The sequence below is a fragment of the Gorilla gorilla genome, chromosome 6 (genome assembly GCF_029281585.2).
Source record: "Gorilla gorilla gorilla isolate KB3781 chromosome 6, NHGRI_mGorGor1-v2.1_pri, whole genome shotgun sequence".
NCBI lineage: Eukaryota > Metazoa > Chordata > Mammalia > Primates > Hominidae > Gorilla > Gorilla gorilla.
In genome coordinates this window covers 85,419,954-85,442,111 of record NC_073230.2, presented here as the reverse complement: position 1 = coordinate 85,442,111, position 22,158 = coordinate 85,419,954, and the positions used below count along the sequence as shown (strand labels likewise).

The following is a 22,158-nucleotide window of genomic DNA, read 5'->3' as shown; positions in this document are numbered from 1 at the left end:
AGATTTTTTAAAGTTTCTAGCATTTCTGCAGAGTTGGGTTATAAGGGAAAGGCTTATCTAGAAAAAATAAAATCACATGAGTAGATGAGGATGGTGTTGTCTATTTTAGTTGCTATAAGAATATTTACCTTCAATTACAACAAATGTATAATCTCTTACCTTAGTGACTCTTCTGGATTCAGATTCACTTTCAGGTTCTGACTCTGATTCAGAATCGGAAGAACTGTCTTCTATTGAACTAGATTCATCATTTGAAGAATCTGAAGTTTTAGATTTTTCATTTTCCTTCTCCCCATCTTCAGAATCACTACATATAATAGTAAATTTTGAAATATGAACTTCAACTCCTTTATATAAGTAGTTTATAAAAAAAGGTTTTTAAATTCCAGAATACATTAATGAGGTAATAAAAAAGGTATTACCCATAACCAAATAAATTAGAACCCATTCAAATTCAATTCTATCCTGTTATACACATTTCAAATGCAAAAAGTCATAAAATGACACTAAACAATATAATCAAAAGCAATGTAGAAAACACTAAATGTTTGATTTACCAAGAATTAAGTACTACTAGTAACAACGTTAAAGATATTTAGGCTGATTTTTTAAAATGCTATCTCAAAATACTGTGCCTGCGTGTGTGTGTGTGTATATGCATATATACATGTATATATATACGTATATACATATATATTCATGTATATATACATGTATATATATACGTATATACATATATATTCATGTATATATACACGTATATATATATAATTCATGTATATATACGTGTATATATGTACGTATATGAGACAGGGTCTCATTGTACAGTAGTACAATCATGGCTCACTGCAGCCTCGACCTCCCGGGCTCAAGCGATGCTCCCATTTCAGCCTCCCAAGTAGTTGGGACTACAGGCATGCACCACCACATCCAGCTAATTTTATATTTTTTGTAGAGACAGGGTCTCACTAGGTTGCCTAGGCTGGTCTGGAACTTCTGGGCTCAAGTAGTCCTCCTAACTTGACCTCCCAAAATATTGGGATTATAGGCTTGAGCCACCACACCTGGTTTAGTAATATATTTAAATATTTATATATCTATTTTTGCTAAAATAGACTTGTATTTTATATATTTTCTGCCCAAGAAAATTACTTACACAAGTTCCCAAATGTGACCTTAAACACATTCTATGAGAAAATGTTAACCAGTTCAAAGGAAATTCTTCTAAAGTACTATCTTGCTAAAAATTTAAGCTAATCAAATATAAACTTTTAAAATATCAAATGATCATACCTAAGTGCTTAACACCATTCATTTGTTCACCTGCTCAACAAATATTTATTAATTATTGACTACATGTTGGCATTATGCTAGGTGCTAAGGATAACGATGGTTAGTAAGACACAGAGGATCTCTGTGTGTCTACCCTACAGGGTCTACGGTCCACTGGAGGATACAGATAAGGTTGCAGTGGTAATACAGTATAATAAGTAATAAGTAATAAATTATAGCGTGTCAGGAGAACATGTGGAGAGACACCTAAACAAACTTAATCCAATTAGGAATGCTTCCTGGAGAAAGAGACATATAAGCCAAGATATAGGAGTAAGGCTGGCAGATGGGCAGGGAAACAGTTCTCCAAGGAGAAGGAATAACATGTGAGATGACCAAACACCCTTCTCTCAGGGGATGACAGATGCCTCGTGGTGCTTTATATTTTCCTGGAAACTAAAGGTCTAGTTCTCTCTACCACATGCGTGTGTATTTTTTTAAGAATCTACTGTGGGCCAGAAAGGGCTAGGCACTTCATACCAATCATACCAATTATCTAATTTAAATGCACTCTTCCTGGGTACATTATTATCCCATTTACAATAATGAAATTAATATTTAGAAAGGTTAAATAACCTGCTCAAGGGCACATAACAAGAGGGGCAGAACTAGAATCTGAACTCAAGCCTGTCTCATTCCAAAGTCCGTATTTTTTCCACTATGTCATACTATCTCCCTTCAAATGAAAATATCTTGGAGTGTAAAATTTAAATTTGGTCATAAATATTTATGATTACTAAAGGGTGGTTTTTGAAGATGCTTAAAGCTTATTAGGAGCTTTAAAAAATTATCATACTGGCAAAGTTAAAAAAAATTCTGAGACAGGGAGAAAAATACAGGGGGAGGGAGAGGAGTGAGACAAGGAAAGAATCAATATTTCCTAGAATTGATTTTTGTGGGGGAAATATGATTGCTGTTTATTAAAAATGGAGCCATGGTAACATCTCAGAGCACATGTAATTATATTTGAAGACTGAAAAATATGTGGTTGTTTTTCCCTGGCAAAAAAATGGCAATTTATTATCCCCAATTCACTGGTTAAAATGTGTACTTAAAAATATAAGGTTTAGAATGTATTTGTGGTTCTCTTTGTAATAAACAATTCTTTTAAATTCAAACATGGGTAAAGAGAAAAATCCATTTCTGAAGAAAAGAATAATAAACCTAATACATGACTACAAATTTCGAGTATACTGACTTTTGCCATCTGAAAGGACATTTCATGCACTGAACAAAACTTTCCCTTTCTAGAAACAGGACATGTTTTATAACTTGTATCATCATAGACATGCTGATATTAAAGCAGAAGTACAGGATTTCTCTCAAAGACAAGGCTATTATAAACCAAGTAGCTCCTTTGTTGCAACAAGTGAATGATTCTAAATATATTTAACTTCTAGCTTTTAAGATAAGATTTTAAAAGTGTTATTTTATTATGCATCACTCAATTTTGATGGTAATTATTGTTTACCTTACTGCTTAGAGTTTCAGATGTTAATCTAATGAAAAGAATTTACTGGTAACTAGGTTTTTAACTTTGCAATGATGAAAAGCCTGTATTAATTTAACCTACAGATTTCATTTGTTCTGAACAGGAAAAACAATATAAATCACTTTTAAAATCATTAAATCCTGACTTAAATTAATAAAGTCATAATTAGGGCATTATGCTGTGTTTGTTATGGAAGTGGCAGGGCGAGCTGCTTTAATTACTGTCTGTAATAAAAGGAGCAGAGAGCGTACTGCGCCCCAATCAGTGCTGTCAGCCACGACTGAGCCGGGCTGCAAGCTCATCAAGTGAGCGGGCAGCAGGCTCCCGGGGAAAGGACCATCATGTCGGCAGAGGCCACTCGCTGACAGCAGCGGGGAAAACAGAGTTGCACAATCCAAGATATTAGCCCCAATTACTCAAAATTTTAATGACACTTTAATACATGATAATGTTATTGATAATGGGAGATCTTAAAAAGTGCTAACACTTAAAGATCTTATGACCGTCTTCCTTCACAGCCCTTGACTCTAATATTTGGATCATAATCTTTTTAATATAACATTATTTAGAAAAATCAATTGTCTTGGTTACATAATGGCAAAGTGTTGAAGGATTTAATTTTAGCCCTCAGCAAAATCGCTACAAAAGGTAATTAAGTGTTTCATACCTATTGCTTGATCACTTAACTCAGCCTTCCAAGGTTACACCAATTTTCAAAATGTAACCCCAAGATATGTTCAAGTTCAAAATGAAAGCTAAGCATTACAAGTAGGAAAATAATGTGAACAACTAGCACTTTAATTTTAAAAAGATTTAATATCTGGAAAAAAATACACACTTTTTTTCTCTCACCATTTTTTGATTAATAAGAAACATCTCTGCCTGGGGCAAACTTTCACAGAATATTTTTTGAAGGAAATTCTGACAAAATAAATTACCTTTTTCCTTTGGCTTTTGAGTTCCTCTTGGCTGTTCTTTTGTTTTCTAGGCCTGACTCCCTTCCACTCTCACTGTCCTGCTCACTGGAGGAGTCCTCACTGCTGTCCTCATTGCTGTCTCCTTCCTCCCCACTTTCGCCTTGTTCTCCACTTTCACTTCCAGATTCACTCTCTGAAAAACAGAACCAGATGTTCTTAGATTTATAGTCATTTAATTAGACACACGGACACCTGTAACTGTCAATATTCATCACAAATGAAACCAGATGTTGAATTTTAGTTCAGTGGACACCACTTGTTTAACATTTTATTCCCACATCCCATTCTTTCAGCTCTATGGATTCCTTTAGCACTGTGAGCTTGGAGGGAGGCAGATAGAGGATGCTCTGACAATGAGTAGAGAAAAGCTAAGCAAAGGTGAACCAAGTAAACCAAATTTGAGGGAATCTCACTTCAAACCCCAAAGTATATAGCTATGTCAAAAACTTTCTTTTAAAGAATTACATAAGGATTGATGTAAGGCTAAAGAAATAATTTTGAATTCTTCTGCTTGTAATGGGAAATTCTATTTAGAGTAAAAGAAGGCAACAGTTGAATCTTCTTAGGAACAAATTTTGAGAGGAAAATGAGCCATTCAAATCACTTGGAAAGACCTCCAAATTCAAAGACAATAGGCAAAATGACTTATTAAAGAGTTATTACTTATTCGAGCTAGTAAACGAGTTTTCCATAGGTCAAAGAGATGATCAAGTTACATTGAGGAATTGTACTTTTAAATGTTTTATGCGTAAATTATGGTATGCTAGGACTGTTTGCAGAAGAGAATACATGAAGAATATATGTGTATTTTTTAAGTGAAGCATAATTTTTTACTATTTAAAATGACTATAACTACAGAGTTGTGTCCCAGACAAAAGGACAAACTGTTGCCCTTCCTGTGATCTATGTAACGAAGCCCTCTTAGGCAGGAACATAACTTTTAATTAAACATTCTAATGGTTAAATAATAACAACATCAGGAAGGTCCATCACAGTGAAAACCTAGGACTGCCTGTATTGTTTTAAGATGGCTTGCAAGGGGTACAAGCATGGGTTCTCAAGTTAGTGTTCGGATTCAGATCCTGGCTCTTCTACTTGCCAGTTGTAAAACTGAGCAAGTTATTCAACTTCTCTGGGTTTTGGTTTCCTTTTCAGCAAATGGGGATAACACTAGTTACTTTTCAGAGCTGTTGTGAAGATTAAATGATTTGAAACATATAAAGGTGATTAGAACACAACAGGGTCTGCCACAGGGTAAGGCGCTCATCATTATCATCATTTACAAACAGGAAAGTTTATTTTACTAAAATAAAGCTACTAAATAAGGACATTTTAGATTTGCGGTAATATCCAAGTTACACGCACATACATATTAAGTCAGATAACTGGCTTATGCTATAAACAATGAAAGAAATTACAGGTAATGTATCACAGATTAATTTATCAGATATTAAAAACAAAGATTTCTGATAAGGAAGACAGAGAAAAGAAGAGTGAATTACCTTACAGTAGGGTAGCAGATAACCAAGTAAGAGTGACAGGCCCTGGTTCTCCAAGGAATAAAGATTTTAGAGAAAGTTGGGTGTCGTTTGGTCTTGGGTCAGATTTGCCTATTAGGTTAAGTGTTAATAAAAGCATCAGAAAGTGACTACAATCTATTTTTCACTATGCAAATCACTCACAGAATTTTAGCAATGAAGGGACTTTAAGAAATATTTAACTGTACCCCTTCATTTATCTGATATAGAGAAAAGTAGGTGCCTTATTCAATTTGCATAGGTAAAACCCAGGGCCTCTAAATCCTTCCTATTAAGCATTCTTTTCACTGCATATAGTTACCCTCAATCTTTAGTTTGATTTTTTTATAGTATATAGAGACTTATAGTATATAGAGACTTAATAATTTTAGCTTTATCTCTATAGAGGTTCACAGAAAGAGATGAGTATAAAATGAAAGAGAAAAAGACTCTTCAAGGTATAAAATAAACTTTACGTTTTTGTAAAAGAAAGTTACTTTTAAAGACCCCACTAAAAGTTTATCAAGTGTAAAATTGTGTTTTTCAATAGACATATTAGGCATTGTGGTTTAGAATTCAGAAAAGTATGAGTTCCTGTTTCAGCTATACCAATGTATTAGCTACTGTCCAAGAGATATTGTAAAGTAAAAAGAGAATTTAGTAATTAAAAATTACTTTGAAAACTAAAGAGTGATATATAAATGAAAGGGATTATTTTGATAATACAAACTTCACTTAAAACTACCTGCGGAATATTATGGATTAGGCCTTGTTTCTGAGATATAGAATGTAATCTACTATGTAAATAATATATGCCAATAAATTATAAAACCCACCACTGTCACTGCTACTATCAGAAGAGTCCTCCTCTTCCTCAGATTCAGAATAAAACTTCTTAGCAGAATTCTCTTGCTTTGCTTTTCCTGCTGGGGTCCATTCTTTTGCCTGTTTAAACAAATAAAGTAAATATAAATGAATTCTCATTCAGAGATTTAGAGTTCTGGCAAACTTAATCATTAAGAACATAACTGAATTCAAAAGCAAGCTTAAGGCCTCCACAGAGAATGCAACTGTTAGAAGTCCTGGCATTAAGGCTGATTCACTTCACTCCTAAATACAGCAACACAAACTCTCACTCAGAGCCCCTATGTTAAACCAACAATCTTATTTTAAATACACAATTTTTAAAACTTTTGTGTTTGTTGGCCCACAGAAGATTTAAACAAAAGTAATATATCCTAAAATAGGTGAGCGAAACTAGAAGCAGATACAATAACAGCAATAACAAACACAAGTTGATAGCTTGACACTGAGGGAAAAGAGAGAAAAAAAAAAGAAAGAAAAGAAAATATTTAGTGTAGGCAATAAATTGCCCTAACCATCTCAACAGCCTAAATCCAGGAGTAATCCTTGACTTCTCTTTTTTTCTCATATCCTAAACATCTAAGCCATCAAGAAATCCTGTAGCTACCCTGGTCTGACCCACCCTTCTCTCCTGGACTACTCGTTACCTTGCTTCTACTGCCCCTCCACCCTGCCCCCAGCAAACAAACTTTGCAAAACACAGCATCTAGAATGATTCTATTAAAACCTAAATCAGATCAAGCTCCTTTTTGGCCTGAAACCCTGCAGTGGCTCCCCGTTTTAGTGGCTCCCCATTTTACTCAGAGAAAAAGCCGAAGTCCCTACAACAGTCTGCACAGCCCAATACAACCATCCTTTCATGACTGCCCCTCCACAACTGTCCCCGTCGCCTGCCTCTCTCACCTCTTGCTGCTCACCCTCTTGCCTGATCTGCTCTGGCCACGCCTTACTGTTCCTCCAAATGTTCCAGGCATGCTCCCAGGTTAGGGCCTTCACCCTAGCTCTTGGCATTTCCAACACCATTCCCCCCCACCTCTTTTTTTTTTTTTTTTTAATCACAGCATGTATTACTTGTTAACATACTATACAATCTACTTGTTTTTTTAACTGTTGGTCTATCCCTGGTAGAATGTAAGTTTCTGGAGAGCAGGGAATTTAAAATATTTTGTGCAATTTTTTTTTTTTTTTGAGATGGAGTCTTGCTCTGTCGCCCAGGCTGGAGTATGGTGACAGGATCTCGGCTCACTGCAACCTCTGCCTCCTAGGTTCAAGTGATTGTCCCGCCTCATCCTCCCAAGTAGCTGGGATCACAGGCACCCACCACCACGCCCAGCTAATTTTTGTATTTTTAGTAGAGACAGGATTTCACTATGTTGCCCAGGCTGGTCTCTAACTCCTGACCTCAGGTGATCCACCTGCCTCGACCTCCCAAAGTGCTGGGATTACAGGTGTGAGCCACTACGTCCAGCCTATTTTGTTCAATTTTAAGTGTGGCTGACACAATAAATACTAATTATATTTATTAGCCTCTTAAAGACTTCAATATTAAATTCAGAAACATGCTTAAGAAAAATACTGACTTTAGTGTTTACTAAATATTGGATTAGTAACAGCATTTACTAATATGAGCCACTTTAACCACTTTAATACAGAGTATTAGTTTGCTTTTATAGTCATGGCCTTGATTTGTCAAGAAGAAATTAAATCATGCTTCACATATGATTTTTTAAAAAGCAGGGAAATGTATACTTCTGAAAAGATAAAATAGTTGAGACTCATTTATTGATTGCACCTTTGAGTTTTTCCTATGTGCAAGTCTTTGCTAGAGTACATATTTTGTTGTAAAGGAGTCTACAGCATGACAGAATTTCTTATTCAAGAATGTTTCTCAGCACTGAATGTACAATAGAATCACCTGAGAATAGTGTTTAAATGCTAATATAAACAATAAAAATATTAATACTAAAAAACCAAATACCTGGGTTCACCTCCTAAAATTCTGATTTAATTAGTCTGGTGCACATTTGACCTAGTTTTGTTTTGTTTAAAAAATTTCCAGGAGGGTGGAGCCAAGATGGCCGAATAGGAACAGCTCCGGTCTACAGCTCCCTGTGTGAGCGACGCAGAAGACCAGTGATTTCTGCATTTCCATCTGAGGTACCACCAGGTTCATCTCACTAGGGAGTGCCAGACAGTGGGTGCAGCGCACCATTCACAAGCCGGAGCAGGGTGAGGCATTGCCTTACTCGGGAAGCGCAAGGGGTCAGGGAGTTCCCTTTCCTAGTCAAAGAAAGGGGTGACAGACGGCACCTGGAAAATCGGGTCACTCCCACCCTAATACTGCGCTTTTCCGACGGGCTTCAAAAACGGCACACCAGGAGATTATATCCCACACCTGGCTCAGAGGGTCCTACGCCCACAGAGTCTTGCTGATTGCTAGCACAGCAGTCTGAGATCAAACTGCAAGGCGGCAGTGAGGCTGGGGGAGGGGCGCCTGCCATTGCCCAGGCTTGATTAGGTAAACAAAGCAGCCAGGAAGCTCCAACTGGGTGGAGCCCACCACAGCTCAAGGAGGCCTGCCTGCCTCTGTAGGCTCCACCTCTGGGGGGTAGGGCACAGACAAACAAAAAGATAGCAGTAACCTCTGCAGACTTAAATGTCCCTATCTGACAGCTTTGAAGAGAGCAGTGGTTCTCCTAGCACGCAGCTGGAGATCTGAGAACAGGCAGACTGCCTCCTCAAGTGGGTCCCTGACCCCCAAGCAGCCTAACTGGGAGGCACCCCCCAGTAGGGGCAGACTGACACCTCACATGGCCGGGTACTCCTCTGAGACAAAACTTCCAGAGGAACGATCAGGCAGCAGCATTTGCGGTTCACCAATATCCGCTGTTCTACAGCCACTGCTGTAGAGGAAATACAAACCAATGGCAAATAAGTTAAAAACTTTGAAAAAAAATTAGACGAATGGATACCTAGAATAACCAATGCAGAGAGGTCCTTAAAGGAGCTGATGGAGCTGAAAGCCAAGGCTCGAGAACTATGTGAAGAACGCAGAAGCCTCAGGAGCCGATGCGATCAACTGGAAGAAAGGGTGTCAGTGATGGAAGATGAAATGAATGAAATGAAGTGAGAAGGGAAGTTTAGAGAGAAAAGAATAAAAAGAAAGAAACAAAGCCTCCAAGAAATGTGGGACTATGTGAAAAGACCAAATCTACGTCTCATTGGTGTACCTGGAAGTGACGGGGAGAATGGAACCAAACTGGAAAACACTCTGCAGGATATTATCCAGGAGAACTTCCCCAATCTAGCAAGAAAGGCCAACATTCAGATTCAGGAAATACAGAGAACACCACAAAGATACTCCTTGAGAAGAGCAACTCCAAGACACATAATTGTCAGATTCACCAAAGTTGAAATGAAGGAAAAAATGTTAAGGGCAGCCAGAGAGAAAGATCGGGTTACCTACAAAGGGAAGCCCATCAGACTAACAGCGGATCTCTTGGCAGAAACTCTACAAGCCAGAAGAGAGTGGGGGCCACTATTCAACATTCTTAAAGAAAAGAATTTTCAACCCAGAATTTCATATCCAGCCAAACTAAGCTTCATAAGTGAAGGAGAAATAAAATACTTTACAGACAAGCAAATGCTGAGAGAGTTTTGTCACCACCAGGCCTGCCCTAAAAGAGCTCCTAAAGGAAGCACTAAATATGGAAAAGAACAACCAGTACCAGCCACTGCAAAAAACACGCCAAAATGTAAAGACCATCAAGGCTAGGAAGAAACTGCATCAACTAACGAGCAAAATAACCAGCTAACATCATAATGACAGGACCAAATTCACACATAACAATATTAACTTTAAATGTAAATGGGCTAAATGCTCCAATTAAAAGACACAGACTGGCAAATTGGATAAAGAGTCAAGACCCATCAGTGTGTTGTATTCAGGAAACCCATCTCACGTGGAGAGTCACACATAAACTCAAAATAAAGGGATGGAGGAAGATCTACCAAGAAAATGGAAAACAAAAAAAGGCAGGGGTTGCAATCCTAGTCTCAGATAAAACAGACTTTAAACCAACAAAGATAAAAAGAGACAAAGAAGGCCATTACATAATGGTAAAGGGATCAATTCAACAAGAAGAGCTAACTATCCTAAATATATATGCACCCAATACAGGAGCACCCAGATTCATAAAGCAAGTCCTGAGTGACCTACAAAGAGACTGGGACTCCCACACAATAATAATGGGAGACTTTAACACCCCACTGTCAACATTAGACAGATCAACGAGACAGAAATTTAACAAGGATACCCAGTAATTGAACTCAGCTCTGCACCAAGCAGACCTAATAGACATCTACAGAACTCTCCACCCCAAATCAACAGAATATACATTCTTTTCAGCACCACACCACACCTATTCCAAAACTGACCACGTAGTTGGAAGTAAAGCTCTCCTCAGCAAATGTAAAAGAACAGAAATTGTAACAAACTGTCTCTCAGACCACAGTGCAATCAAACTAGAACTCAGGATTAAGAAACTCACTCAAAACCGCTCAACTACATGGAAACTGAACAACCTACTCCTGAATGACTACTGGGTACATACCAAAATGAGGGCAGAAATAAAGAAGTTCTTTGAAACCAACGAGAACAAAGACACAACATACCAGAATCTCTGGGACACATTCAAAGCAGTGTGTAGAGGGAAATTTATAGCACTAAATGCCCACAAGAGAAAGCAGGAAAGATCCAAAATTGACACCCTAACATCACAATTAAAAGAACTAGAAAAGCAAGGGCAAACACATTCAAAAGCTAGCAGAAGGCAAGAAATAACTAAAATCAGAGCAGAACTAAAGGAAATAGAGACACAAAAAACCCTTCAAAAAATCAATGAATCCAGGAGCTGGTTTTTTGAAAAGATCAACAAAATTGATAGACCGCTAGCAAGACTAATAAAGAAGACAAGAGAGAAGAATTAAATAGATGCAATAAAAAATGATAAAGGGGATATCACCACCGATCCCACAGAAATACAAACTACCATCAGAGAACACTACAAACATCTCTACACAAATAAACTAGAAAATCTAGAAGAAATGGATAAATTCCTCGACACATACACCCTCCCAAGACTAAACCAGGAATAAGTTGAATCTCTGAATAGACCAATAACAGGCTCTGAAATTGTGTCAATAATCAATAGCTTACCAACCAAAAAAAGTCCAGGACCAGATGGATTCACAGCCGAATTCTACCAGAGGTACAAGGAGGACCTGGTACCATTGCTTCTGAAACTATTCCAATCAATAGAAAAAGAGGGAATCCTCCCTAACTCATTTTATGAGGCCAGCATCATCCTGATACCAAAGCCTGGCAGAGACACAAACCAAAAAACAGAATTTTAGACCAATATCCTTGATGAACATTGATGCAAAAATACTCAATAAAATACTGGCAAAACGAATCCATCAGCACATCAAAAACCTTATCCACCATGATCAAGTGGGCTTCATCCTTGGGATGCAAGGCTGGTTCAACATATGCAAATCAATAAATGTAATCCAGCATATAAACAGAACCAAAGACAAAAACCACATGATTATCTCAATAGATGCAGAAAAGGCCTTTGACAAAATTCAACAACCTTTCATGCTAAAAACTCTCAATAAATTAGGTATTGATGGGATGTATCTCAAAATAGTAAGAGCTATCTATGACAAACCCACAGCCAATATCATACAGCATGGACAAAAACTGGAAGCATTCCCTTTGAAAACTGGCACAAGACAGGGATGCCCTCTCTCACCACTCCTATTCAACATAGGGTTGGAAGTTCTGGCCAGGGCAATTAGGCAGGAGAAGGAAATAAAGGGCATTCGATTAGGAAAAGATGAAGTCAAATTGTCCCTGTTTGCAGATGACATGATTGTATATCTAGAAAACCCATCGTCTCAGCCCAAAATCTCCTTAAGCTGAGAAGCAACTTCAGCAAAGTCTCAGGATACAAAATCAATGTACAAAAATCACAAGCATTCTTATACACCAATAACAGACAAACAGAGATCCAAATCATGAGTGAACTCCCATTCACAATTGCTTCAAAGAGAATAAAATACCTAGGAATCCAACTTACAAGGGATGTGAAGGACCTCTTCAAGGAGAACTACAAACCACTGCTCAATAAAATAAAAGAGGATACAAACAAATGGAGGAACATTCCATGCTCATGGGTAGGAAGAATCAATATCGTGAAAATGGCCATACTGCCCAAGGTAATTTATAGATTCAATGCCATCCCCATCAAGCTACCAATGACTTTCTTCACAGAATTGGAAAAAACTACTTTAAGTTCACATGGAACCAAAAAAGCATCTGCATCGCCAAGTCAATCCTAAGCCAAAAGAACAAAGCTGGAGGCATCATGCCACCTGACTTCAAACTATACTACAAGGCTACAGTAACCAAAACAGCATGGTACTGGTACCAAAACAGAGATATAGATCAATGGAACAGAACAGAGCCCTCAGAAATAATGCTGCATATCTACAACCATCTGATCTTTGACAAACCTGAGAAAAACAAGCAATGGGGAAAGGATTCCCTATTTAATAAATGGTGCTGGGAAAACTGGCTAGCCAGATGTAGAAAGCTGAAACTGGATCCCTTCCTTACACCTCATACAAAAATTAATTCAAGATGGATTAAAGACTTACATGTTAGATCTAAAACCATAAAAACCCGAGAAGAAAACCTAGGCATTACCATTCAGGACATAGGCATGGGCAAGGACTTCATGTCTAAAACACCAAAAGCAATGGCAACAAAAGCCAAAATTGACAAATGGGATGTAATTAAACTCAAGAGCTTCTGCACAGCAAAAGAAACTACCATCAGAGTGAACAGGCAACCTACAGAACGGGAGAAAATTTTTGCAACCTATTCATCTGACAAAGGGCTAATATCCAGAATCTACAATGAACTCAAACAAATTTACAGGAAAAAAACAAACAACCCCATCAAAAAGTGGGCAAAGGATATGAACAGACACTTCTCAAAAGAAAACATTTATGCAGCCACAAAACACATGAAAAAATGCTCATCATCACTGACCATCAGAGAAATGCAAATCAAAACCACAATGAGATACCATCTCACACCAGTTAGAATGGCAATCATTAAAAAGTCAGGAAACAACAGGTGCTGGAGAGGATGTGGAGAAATAGGAACACTTTTACACTGTTGGTGGGACTGTAAACTAGTTCAACCATTGTGGAAGTCAGTGTGGCGATTCCTCAGGGATCTAGAACTGGAAATACCATTTGACCCAGCCATCCCATTACTGGGTATATACCCAAAGGATTATAAATCATGCTGCTATAAAGACACATGCACATGTATGTTTATTGCGGCACTATTCACAATAGCAAAGACTTGGAACCAACACAAATGTCCAACGACAGACTGGATTAAGAAAATGTGGTACATATACACCGTGGAATACTATGCAGCCATAAAAAATGATCAGTTCATGTCCTTTGTAGGGACATGGATAAAACTGTAAACCATCATTCTCAGCAAACTATCGCAAGGACAAAAAACCAAACACCACATGTTCTCGCTCATAGGTGGGAAATGAACAATGAGAACACATGGACACAGGAAGGGGAACATCACACTCCAGGGACTGTTGTGGGGTCGGGGGAGTGGGGAGGGATAGCATTTGGAGATATACCTAATGCTAAATGACGAGTTAATGGGTGCAGCACACCAACATGGCACATGTATACATATGTAACAAACCTGCACATTGTGCACATGTACCCTAAAACTTAAAGTGTAATAATAAAATAAAAATTAAAAACATACACACACACACACACAAAATCTCCATATGATTATAATGCGCAGCTACATTTAAAAACCACTAGTCTAAGGCTGGGTGATGTAGCTCATACCTGTACTCTCAGCACTTTGGGAGCTGAGGCAGGAGGATGGCTTGAGCCCAGGAGTTTGAGGCTGCAGTGAGCTATGATCGCACCACTGCACTCCAGCCTGGGTGACAGAGCAAAATCATGTCTCAAAAAAATAAATAAAAACAAATAAAAATAAAACCACTGATCTAGAGGGTTTAAGGTATGTTGCTTAAAAAGAGAAGCTTGAATATATTTGAATAAGATGCTTATATAAGATCAGCAGTATGGCTTTCTTTTACATGTATTTAAAATGCTTCTGTCTACAAAGATAGTATTCTATAAACAAAGCTCTCATATTTGGTAAACTCTGAAGTCCATATTTTTCTTAAATCCAAACATATTTCTCTGAGGTCTGATAAAAAGTTTGTTGGATTAATTTAATAACACTAAATCAACAATTTCGGAAAACCAGACTTCTATGCTCAAACGTGCATTTTTTCTTGACATGGCCATGAACTCTATGGAGTTTCAGGTTTTAAAGGCCAAAGACGAACAATAAAAGTATCTTAATTTGTATTGTGGTCCTTTATGACTAAAAGACCACATTATCATTCTAAGGAAAAGGAATAATAGGGAAAAGAAAAGAAAAGAAGAGAACATAGACGCTAATTTGAAAGTTTCTGTAAAGGATAAAATATTGACAGATGTGTTTATGAAGCAAAATACCCTTCATATGCAGAAGGCAGTCTTTCTGTCAGTAGAGAAGAAAGGACTTTCTAAACTAAGCAAATAAATTATTAACTAAGGATCTTCAAAACTTACTGGGATCATAATATAAATATATATTATATCCTATATCCTAGAAATGGTGGTGTGTAATTCAAAGTGACTTCTACTGTCAATCTGACTAGGTTCCCTGTCATTTTGATTAAAATATCAGATTATCTAAACCTAGGTCATTTTTCTTACTAAGTTATATTTCACAGTTACAAGACTTGACCCTGTAAGATCACTTTACAGGAAAACTAGAATAACACAGTATATTATATGCATGAAATACAGTGACATGACTTGGAAGGGAGATGAAGTAGAGTGAGAGACAAGAAAGATAATACGGACATTATTTTTTGCATTGTAGCTGCATTTAAAAAGAAAACTATGTACGTTATTTTTATATTTAATTGTGTCCCTCATAGTATAATTTTAAGCCAATTGTCTCAGAGTCCAATAGACTGAAGCTGTTTTCTGCATGGCATCAACAGACAGTGACAGTTTTATCAAACCATGTTCAATCAGTTATAATGATTCTCTGTAAGTTACCAATTATTAATTTCATAAACATAATCAGCAAAATGAAAAAGAAATTAATTTGTCTCTGTTGAATTGGACAGGTGAAATGAACATAATATGTTATATTTAAGTACTGTCCCTATAAGGTAGTTAATGCTTAGAAGAGCACATGAAAATGGAAGAAGCCAGCCAACAAACCAATCTATCAGCCAATAAAGAATACTGCTGAGACCAAATTAAATTGCATAGCATTGCTATCAACTCTGAGAAGATAATGCTTTTTGGTGGGTGGGGGCAGCAAGGAGGGAGAGATAAGGCGGGAAGGTTAAAAGGATGGTTCTACTTGGGCTAAAACTCATGTACCCCATAATGAAAAAAAAAAACGAACCATAAAAACAACAAACAAGCATAATAAGAAATTAGGAGAGAAAGTATGTCCATAGGAGGAACCATAACAAAGAGCACTCTCTTTATATTCTAGTATCTGATCAAAAGTTGCACAAATAGGCTGGGCACGGTGACTCACACCTGTAATCCCAGCACTTTGGTAGGCTGAGGCGGGCAGATCACTTGAGGTCACGAGTTTGAGACCAGCCTGGCCAACATGGCAAAACCCCATCTCTACTAAAAATACAAAAATTAGCCAAGCATGGTGGCATGTGGCTGTAATCCCAGCTACTTGGGAAGCTGACGCAGGAGAATCGCTTGAACCTGGGAGGCGGAGCTTGCAGTGAGCCAAGATCATGCCCCTGCACTGCAGCCTGGGTGACAGAGCAAGACTCTGTCTCAAAAAAAAAAAAAAAAAAAAAAAAAAAAATTGCACAAATAAGGCAACTATTTTGAAGAGTACTTAAGAGTATGCAGATTTGAGTAAAAATCAACAAACTCAGCTGCAAGGAGGGATAGACATATAATTGCTTCTCATATTTTTACATATTACTACTGTTACAAATTTTTGGCTGTCTCTAAGTACAGATCATTTGTCAAAACATAAAAATAATGGTGCTAAGTACTAAGGATAATACAGATTTGCGAACAAGCTCAAGGTTCCTCTTCTCATATTACATAATAAAATACAGTAACAGCATGGACAGTGAACTCAGACCTGGGTTGGAATATGGTTCTATCACTTACTTGCCATGTGAACTTAGGCAATTTACTTAAGTTATCTAAGACTTGGCTTCCTCATCTGCAAAGTGGGAATAACAATAACCATCACTTACGATCATTATTAGGTTTAAACAAGATAGTTTTTATAAAACATTATCATCGTACACTGTCAGGGGTTCCTAAATAGTGCTATTATTAATTCCGGCCATGCTTCAAAGCCAGGATAAGTTGGAGTGGTTAAGAGAAACATTTAATAATTTATCAGAGGAATCAAATTACATGGCCATGATCATTATAGAAATTCTATTTATTAAAGTAATAAGGGTTTTCTTCCACTGTATACAGATAAGTTAAGAGCAAGGAGGTTAACTCACTTTCCCACAGGAATCAGTAAAGAACCCCAGTTATCTGAATCCTAATTCAATGTATCTTTTCCACCAGAAAAGTATCCAGAATACAATTCTTAACTGCTTTTTTTGTTTACTCCACATTTTAAAGTATTAAATATATTTTGCATAATTGCTAAATACAATTAGAAGGCCTCTCTCATTTTTTCTTGTATATATGAGAAAGAAACAGATATTAGAAAAGAATGTTAATTCTTTTATCTCAATGGCCAGCATTTTTTTTAAAGATTGAGAAAAAGAGTATTTATATAGCAAATTTGTTTTTGATGAGAAAGCACCATATTATTCACTTTGTGACCTTGTCAAAGGACATTTTTGGTACACAATGCTCCCTATTTATGTTCAGGCTTCACTTAAAAATGGTTCATCAAAAAATCTAGAACACTTTGTGTGGTTTTTCTGAAAGAGAACAGCAGAAATTATTCAGAAGGATATTGTCAGGAAGCTTACAAATCTCTAAACAAAGTAGAAAAAACTTGATCCAATGAAACTAAATACCTTAGAAATTGAATCTACGCAGCTACAAATGCAATAGCACAAATGTGGGTGGCAATGATGCAGAGAATTCAGTTCTCTATTTCCTTGAAGAAAAGGAACAGTACATGTACAATGGCATAGGAATACTATAATATTTAGTTGCTATAAAGGCAAGGTATATCTAACACATTACATTTAGAAATACTAGAACAATTTTCAATTTTCAACTCTCCAAAAAAGCTTTTATATAAAACAATAGCTATCCTAGAGTCTTCCACTGCTTTAGCAAAATTAATTTCAGAAAGGTCAACTTACCAACTCTATTACTTCTACATTTCGAACTGATGGGTCGGGCGCCACCTCTGGCCAATTAGATAATTCCAGGTACCCAGTAGCTTTAATGTTGAGAGCATGAGATAAGGTGCCAAGCTGGAAATGATCTCTATCTATTAAAAATAGGGAAAAATATAAAATAAACAATATGAGCTGTATATAACAGAGAACAATCATAATCAGAGCTCAAGGTAATTGGCACATTACCTCAAATGTCAAGGAATAAATATAAACTAGGAAGCTCTTCATAGGTCAAAAAACTGATTTCAGTCCATAGATTACAATAATCTCCCCCATAATGGTCAATAAAAAAGCTAATCAGTCAGTGTGTTTAGAGGTGTTGCTCTGAAATGTAGCTTCTCTAAAAATTACTTTACTGTGAATATTAAGAATGACAGCACAGTTAAACAATCCATATACATGTCTTGGCACAAACACATCCAGAATTTTAATAGTTTTTCTACAAAACTGAATTGCTTTTTATCGCTTGACAACATTAAATAAGAAACGATATGAAAACCAAGGTATGTAACTATTTGATTCCAACTGGAATGGCTACTTGTAAGGTGGTAAAATACTTAATTACTCCTTTTAAAAAGCTGGGACACATAAGTCAACTTCCCTCTTTGAAAAACCAGTTTAAATATAGAGGGATACTTTTTATAAAATAATTCCTCCTAGAAAAACTGATATTAGTGTACACATAATATTTACTTAATAACTCACTATTAAAAGGAATTATATTTCTTATAAAACTATTTAAAAGAGAAATGAAGTCATTATTTATAAGAATAACATAGTTTTCATCTATTGCCCAGTTTAAATGTTAGAATAAAGTCAGAACGCTTAAAATTATTTAGTAAATAAGGTCTACAAAAATATAAACTTTAATATAAAACTTGCTTTTGAGAGCAGATGAATGAGTAGAAAGCATGCTGTTCTTATATATTTATATATGCGAATCATTTATATTTCCTAAGAGATAAATTTTAAGCACATTAGAAATGGCAACATCTTGTCATAATTTTTTAGATAACATATATTTTGGAGTTATATTCTGATAATACCTTTAAAAGGAGACTCAAGCAGTGGTGCAGGCTTTTGTGCTAGGAATATTTTTTTGGCATATTTACTTAAAGCTCCACTCTTTTCATTCGGAACAATAAGCTGCCTAATAAATCTTGTATGGTCTCTGATGTCGTAGTTTTGATCATACTTGCCGAGATTTAATATGTACTGGGTAAGCAATTTTGTCTGTTGGAAAAAAACAGATCAAGATGAGAATACAGTTATTTATGATTATTGATAACTCTGGATAAACATATTTAAAGAGGTAATAAAAATGAATGGTTATGTCAAACAAATGTTGTTCCATAGGGAATACACATTTCTAATGCTGCAAATGGAATTTTGAAGCCAAAGCACATGTCCTCTTCTGTACTGGGTAGGTGAATGCTGAGTATTGAGAAGCAGCCATGTGCTAGATTATTAAACTGCTGAAGTGGAAAGAAAGGCATCATTAAAAAAATAATCATATATGGCAAACCCGCTGAAGGGTCTACGTGAGAATAATGAATGTGGAAATACAACTAAAAACATGGCACTCAAAACTTAATCGGAAAAATATGCAGGACATCAAAACATCAGAGAGTATTAGGGGGCTGGCAAACTGCTTCTCCTGAGGTGTGTTTTATGAAGAGATACTGTCCCTGGCATAAGCAGTGTCTGCACTCTGACTGCACTCAGTTACTTTACCCTGAATTATGACCCATTAAAGCAGACACATGAATCACTGAACTGGATTACTGCAAATTATTTGCAGTGCATTTAGCTGTTACTTTTTCATAAAAGCAAGCTGCTGATGCCCTCTGAAAACTAGGATAAAAGACTTCTTCCATTTTTCCCCCATGCTGCTTATAGCCTCTAGTAATATTGGTCATTTATTTATTTATGTAAGGGAACAACTTATTATAGTAGCTTTTACACCATAATAAGACTTCCTAAGTCAGTTTTTGAATGTACTACATTAACATATATTGAAATAATTTTAATAATAATTAAACCAAAATTGAAATGTTAACAAAATAGGTTTGTATTTTAAACTACAGTTATTTTATTGAAAAAGCATAGTTTTAATAAGAAGGCTACATGTGTACAATTTTAACTATAAGCCAAATAGAATTCATAATATATGGGAAAAATAAGCTGAGAAACACTAAATCATTTACTTTAGATTAGAAGATTTTATGCACATTAGAAGCAGATAAAAATAAAATCAATCAAGTTAGGCAGAGCTAAAGACAATTCTAGAACAATAAGTCAAAGTACAGAAATGGTGTGGTAAACTCTTTTACAATAATTGCTTAAGATAATTGATTTGATAGAAAGCAACCTTATTTCAGTAGCAGAGTAGTTAAAAAGGATTAACCTAGTTTTATTAAAGTAGAATTATAAAAAATACAAGTGAAAATGTTAATAGAGCTATTCTGAATTTGGTTACCAACAATTGCTATTCACTAATTGCTAGACCATGCTGGTTCAAGTACAGGTAAGAAAATTTCTATGATTCATTTTTTTAAGACAATTAGCAAAATATTCACCAACTGAGGAATACAATTCAAAGCCAACTTAAAAGAAAATGTGGAACACTAAACCGTGTAATTAATTTGCTGGAAAAACCTGGGAACTCCACTTAATCATTAGTTTTCTCAAATGTGGAGTTAGAATTTACAACTTGGTTAACTCTAAAGTCCATTTGAGTGCTGAGATTTTAAATCTGCACTAAAATAAAGAAAGAGTCTCTTAATTGCAATGATTTTTTTGAGCTAGCAGAATGATACATCTGGCTTATATTTCTTAGCTCAAAATTAATTTTTAGGAAATTAAACATTTTCAATATGTTAACAATTTTGAAGGTTAGGTAGGGCATTTAAAGTAATTAAAATTATATAATTTAAAAATTTTTATTGACTGTAAAATGTATTATATTGTAAGATTATAAATAAGTTTTATTAAAATGTATTTTCAAAAATAACATTCTTTCTAAAAGATAAAAACAAATTTGTGTACAATGATGCACTAAAACCATAAGCAGAATAATTATTCACCACACATTTACATACATTAATCAGTTTCTTCAGTGTATGTATCTAGTAACAAGGCATTGGTATTTCTCTGGAGAATACATTTTTATATGGCCTAAGTTTTTTTAAAAAAATAAAATTGCAATCTTTTTCAAAATTAAATTCTGCAGTGAGTAATTATAAAATTGTTGACATTTTCAACTTTCTTCTCTGTAGACCATATTTGGGTATAATGGAGAAAATACCCTCTTTACAGTATTTCTGGACAATCATGTAATCTCAGAGAAAATTCTACTGAATGAAGAATAGTACCAATCCTTGCTTTTATGTTAAAAACTGTCAATATTTCAAACCCAAATATTTAGCTTTTCCCTCATGTAGTCAATAAAAAGTTTTTACAATATTGACAACATTTTCAAATAATTATTTTATTTATCCTTTTAAAAATATTTCATCAATTTAGATACAAAACCAACTGCCTTCTCAATTTCATTTCATTCTACACAATATAAATTTTTCTAATTAAAAACAGGTGCTCCATCAAAAGAGTCTTCAGGATAGGTGAGATAGTGCAAATGACAACCTCTCGATTAAATCTTGAGCTCTCACCATTTAACCTGTTCAGTTCTTCCCTTGCCTGTACAGGGAAAACTTTCAAAGTCTTTCTGTTTGCAAGACTTGTTTCTAATAATTGCTATTTGCTAAAATTTTTCAAAAGGTAAAATTTTTTGGCATTTACTAGTGACACTTTAAATAATCCAAACAATCTGTGAACCAAAACTTAACCAATATACAGAAGACTCAATTATCAATAAAAAATGTTTAAGCCAATATAAGAAACTTAATTTACAAAGCAGTTCTTCACAAAATCATGTATCTAAAATTCTGTTGCTAATATGCGTTAAAGACAGTGTGTACTGTTATGCTATAGAATGGTTCTTCAACATCAGTTTCATAACAAGAATTTTATAGTTCGGTCAAACTGTGTATACTAATATCAGTAAATGTGACAACTACGGTTTTATTTCAACTGGCTGAATAAGCAGTTTGTTTGCATGCACAACAACCAATTCCCAAAACATTTCTCTTCCATAGTTTTCTTAATTTAATAAGAACATTGATTTTTACCATGACAACGTCCTTTCATCAAAAACAGTTTTATCTTCAATGTTGAGCTTTTTAATTTACAACAGCATTTGCAATATTTTTGACAGAATAAACTTCCAAAAGCTTTACTTTGTTCCCATTTGCAGCCCTGACCAAACAAATATACAAATACATTGAATGAAAAAAGTCTATTTTTGGAATTAACTGATTTTCTGTTTGAAAACCAGCAGTGTTGGGCCTTTTTTC

The 22,158-nt window shown here is 35.6% G+C and overlaps 1 protein-coding gene across 1 annotated transcript in view; it reads right to left on the bottom strand.

Moving 5' to 3' along the window:
* LOC115932769 (AP-3 complex subunit beta-1-like) overlaps positions 1–22,158 on the bottom strand; it is a 158,520-nt gene that overhangs the window by 67,657 nt on the left and 68,705 nt on the right. The window contains 5 exon segments of the mRNA XM_063708061.1: positions 160–307; positions 3,763–3,934; positions 6,155–6,263; positions 17,705–17,835; positions 18,790–18,976. Of these exon segments, the coding sequence (XP_063564131.1) occupies positions 160–307; positions 3,763–3,934; positions 6,155–6,263; positions 17,705–17,835; positions 18,790–18,976 (747 nt within the window).